General features: G+C 43.6%; 1 protein-coding gene across 2 annotated transcripts in view; it reads left to right on the forward strand.

Annotated features, from left to right (window-relative positions):
- Positions 1 to 1,593: 1,593 nt before the first annotated feature.
- Positions 1,594 to 3,271, forward strand: part of LEO1 (Leo1, Paf1/RNA polymerase II complex component, homolog (S. cerevisiae)) — a 31,867-nt gene continuing 30,189 nt past the window's right edge. For both annotated transcript variants that reach the window (XM_006831639.1, XM_006831640.1), the window contains exon 1: positions 1,594 to 1,703. In XM_006831639.1, the coding sequence (XP_006831702.1) occupies positions 1,646 to 1,703 (58 nt within the window). In that variant the 5' untranslated portion in view covers positions 1,594 to 1,645. The remainder of the gene's footprint in view (positions 1,704 to 3,271) is intronic.

A 3,271-nucleotide genomic window follows, 5' to 3' on the forward strand; every position in this document is an offset into this window, starting at 1 on the left:
TAGGTGCATGAATATTATCCTATCACAGACAGCGTTGTACCTCATGACTGATCTGGATATGTTCTTTTTGACAGTGAATGCAACACCATTCCTCTGCAATTTGTCATTTCTGGCATAGTAAACCATGTGGTTGTCAGATTCAAAATGGCCAATACCAGCCCATTTCAGCTTACTAATGCCTCAGATTCATAATTTACTCTTCATAGCTGTTTCTCTTCATTTTGAGTTGTGCCCCATCAGCAAATGAAGGTCCCGCGGGCTTTACACCATGTCATCACAGTCAACTCTACTTTGAGGAGGCAGCTCTTCCCTGTCATATTTTGAGTGCCTTCCAACCTGAGGGGCTCATTTTCCAGCACTATATCTGACAGTGTTTCTCTGTTATTCATAAGGTTTTCAGTGACTAAATATTTGGAAGTAGTTCGTCACTCCTTCCTTGTCTGTCGTAGTCTGCAAGCTCATCTGAAACCTGTCCACCATGGGTAACCCTGCGGGTATTTAAAATAAAGGTGGCATAACTTTCAGAATCATAGCAACTCACAAGCCACCACAGTAGGACAAACTGACAGATAAGTGGTGGTTTAAAGCTGTGGTGAACAGGAAAAGATAAAAACATTCACTACCCTCTGCCCAGGAATCAAGCTAATGTTCATCAGGTTACTGAACGGAACCAATCTTTTGGTTTCACTCCTGTCTCAAACAGATCCGCAACTTAACCTCTTCCTGATTCCGACCCCACATAAGGCTACACTGCCCAGCATTTTCTGTGCTCAGAATCTGGAGAGGCTAGCTGCTCTGAACCAGCTAGCTTAATAAAATCCGAAACTCTGCTTCACCTCTCTGAGTGGCCTCCTTTTTTTTGACAACTGATCAAGAGCTGCTGTGACACTCTCAGACCTAGGGCTTCTGTTGACAGTGGTTCTCAAAAGTGATCTGATATCCTTTCAGGGACTTGAGAGTTCCTTCCTTTTCCAATTACATATATATATTTCTGAGACTTGACTTTCTTCATTTGCTTCAAGCAAAACATTATCAACAGATTGAATGTAAAAACAAGTATGAGCATTTAATTATCTTCTTTTAGTCACACATTAAAAATGTGTTCAAGACTAAAAGAATGCCACACTTCTAAATTTTTTGTTTTAGAAAATTAAGTAATTAAAAAATTAAAGTTATTTATGTTAACAATATTTTTAAAATGAATTTATCTTTAAAAATTCTGCTTCCATTATTAATAACTTGAATATCAATATATACAACCTATACAAACAAAAGTTCTTTGTGATCTTTAACAATTTTAAGAGTGTAAGGGGCCCTGAGACGAAAAATCTGAGTACCACAATTTAGTATAAAAGAAAAAGCTTCAGGCCTGACTCGTGATAGGTCTAACACTTTCTGAGAAACACCTGTGATGGGACCCGGGCGTCGTAAGACTGCCAGAACAGATATTTACAACAGTGCTAGGTTTGTCCAGTGTCCACATAGAGAACTGACGAGATCGTGGATCAGGTGAAAACTAGGTCACAGAAGGGAAGGATTCTTTTTAGCTAATCGTTGCGACACTGTCGCGTTTCGTTGGTACGGTGCCGTAAAGATAGGCGCGGAGTCGCCTCCCCAGCCGAAGCAGCAGCTGGAGAACGCGGCAATGGCGGATATGGAAGATCTCTTCGGCAGCGACGCCGACAGCGATGCTGAGCGTAAAGGTGGGCTCGGGGGGGAGGGGTGCGTAGCAGAGCTTCCGCGGGGGTAGTCTGACCCCGCTCAGGTTCCGGGTCTGCGAATACTCTGGCGCCGCGAGCGGGCGGCGTCGCTTCCTCCATCCACCCCTGCCTCAGCGCCCCCTGCACCCCGGGCGGTGCCACCCTCCTCCAGTCGGCGAGGATCGAGGGACTGTCGCGGAGTCTGCGCCTCGAGGTTGTGGGTGTCCTCGGAGCGCGCGGTGCCTGGGAGCGGCTGGAGTGAAGAAGGTGCGGGTAAGGGTTGGAGGCTGTCCGGGGAGGAACCCTGACGTCCTGCTCCGCCTTGCCTTGCTCAGGCCAGCGCAAAATAAGGATGGGTGATGAATAAATGAATACGGGGATGGGGTGGACGAATTCACAGAGGATCTCAGAATGCTCTCTTGCATGAAGCCAGAGCATTACGTGATCTGATGAGGGGTGTGAGGGTCTCGGTGAGAAGTCTGGGAAGGATACCAGGATGGGATTGCACAGGCGTTATGGTTTGAGTGAGTGCATCCTCTAAGAGCCGATGCACATGCTTTTGAATTTATGGATTCTGTGGTTTTAATTTTGAGGAGCCATATGCAGTCTGTGTTTCAAGAGAATGTATGAAAGATTTGTTAATTAAATGAATGAATGACTTTCTGGTGTGTGGAAGTATTGGTAATGTTTGTTCTTGTAAGCCCTTGTGGTACAGCTTTTTTTTAGTTTGAAATATCAATTGAAGTGAGAAGAGGCCCAAGACCAACTTCAGAATTCTTGCAACCCTCTAAGCTCTAGGCTCAAGCTAGTGTATGTATCTCTGTATGCGTATATGTGCATTTGTTTTTTCGTTAGCAAATGCATTATGGTTGAGCACACCCCACATCCCTGTTTTCTTAAACTCCAGTTCATTGTAGATTGTAATGAATTGAGCGCCAGTGAAGGTATAGAGAATTGAATTCTATTGTGAGAGATCATTGGGATAGGTATCCAGGAGGCTCTGGTAGAATGAGTCTGGAAATTCAGACTCCTGTATACGGACTCTGTTCCATTACTTTGCATATGTTTTCATTTCCCCTCAGTTTTCTTGTCCATATCCCACTCCTCCTTCAAGGCATAATTCCATGTGAATTCTCCCATGACTCATTTCCATGAAGTTTGTTAATTCCTTCAACAAGTACAGGTAGTCCCTACTTAGGTATTTAAATTAGAACATGATGTGTTTTTTTAAATATATACAATGTTTCACCTGATGTTAGTGTGCTCAGATATTCATTCACTTGCAGATGTTATGTTAGTAATGTTTCCGTCCCCCAAAGAAGAAGATCAGAATTTTAAAGGGATATGATAAAAGGCAATAATAATGAAACTAAAAAATAGGGGGGACGGAATTCAACTTGACTTATATTAGAACTGATTTAGAATGGAGTCTTAGGAAAAGATCTCCATTGTGAATCGGGGACTAATATTTATTCATCTCTACCATACTCCGGGGAGTCCTGGTGTGGCGCTGTGAATTAGTGCGCCAGACTGCAAAGCCGTTTGAACTACAAGGTCAGCGGTTCAAGCTC

Source organism: Chrysochloris asiatica, unplaced genomic scaffold (genome assembly GCF_000296735.1).
Source record: "Chrysochloris asiatica unplaced genomic scaffold, ChrAsi1.0 scaffold00004, whole genome shotgun sequence".
NCBI lineage: Eukaryota > Metazoa > Chordata > Mammalia > Afrosoricida > Chrysochloridae > Chrysochloris > Chrysochloris asiatica.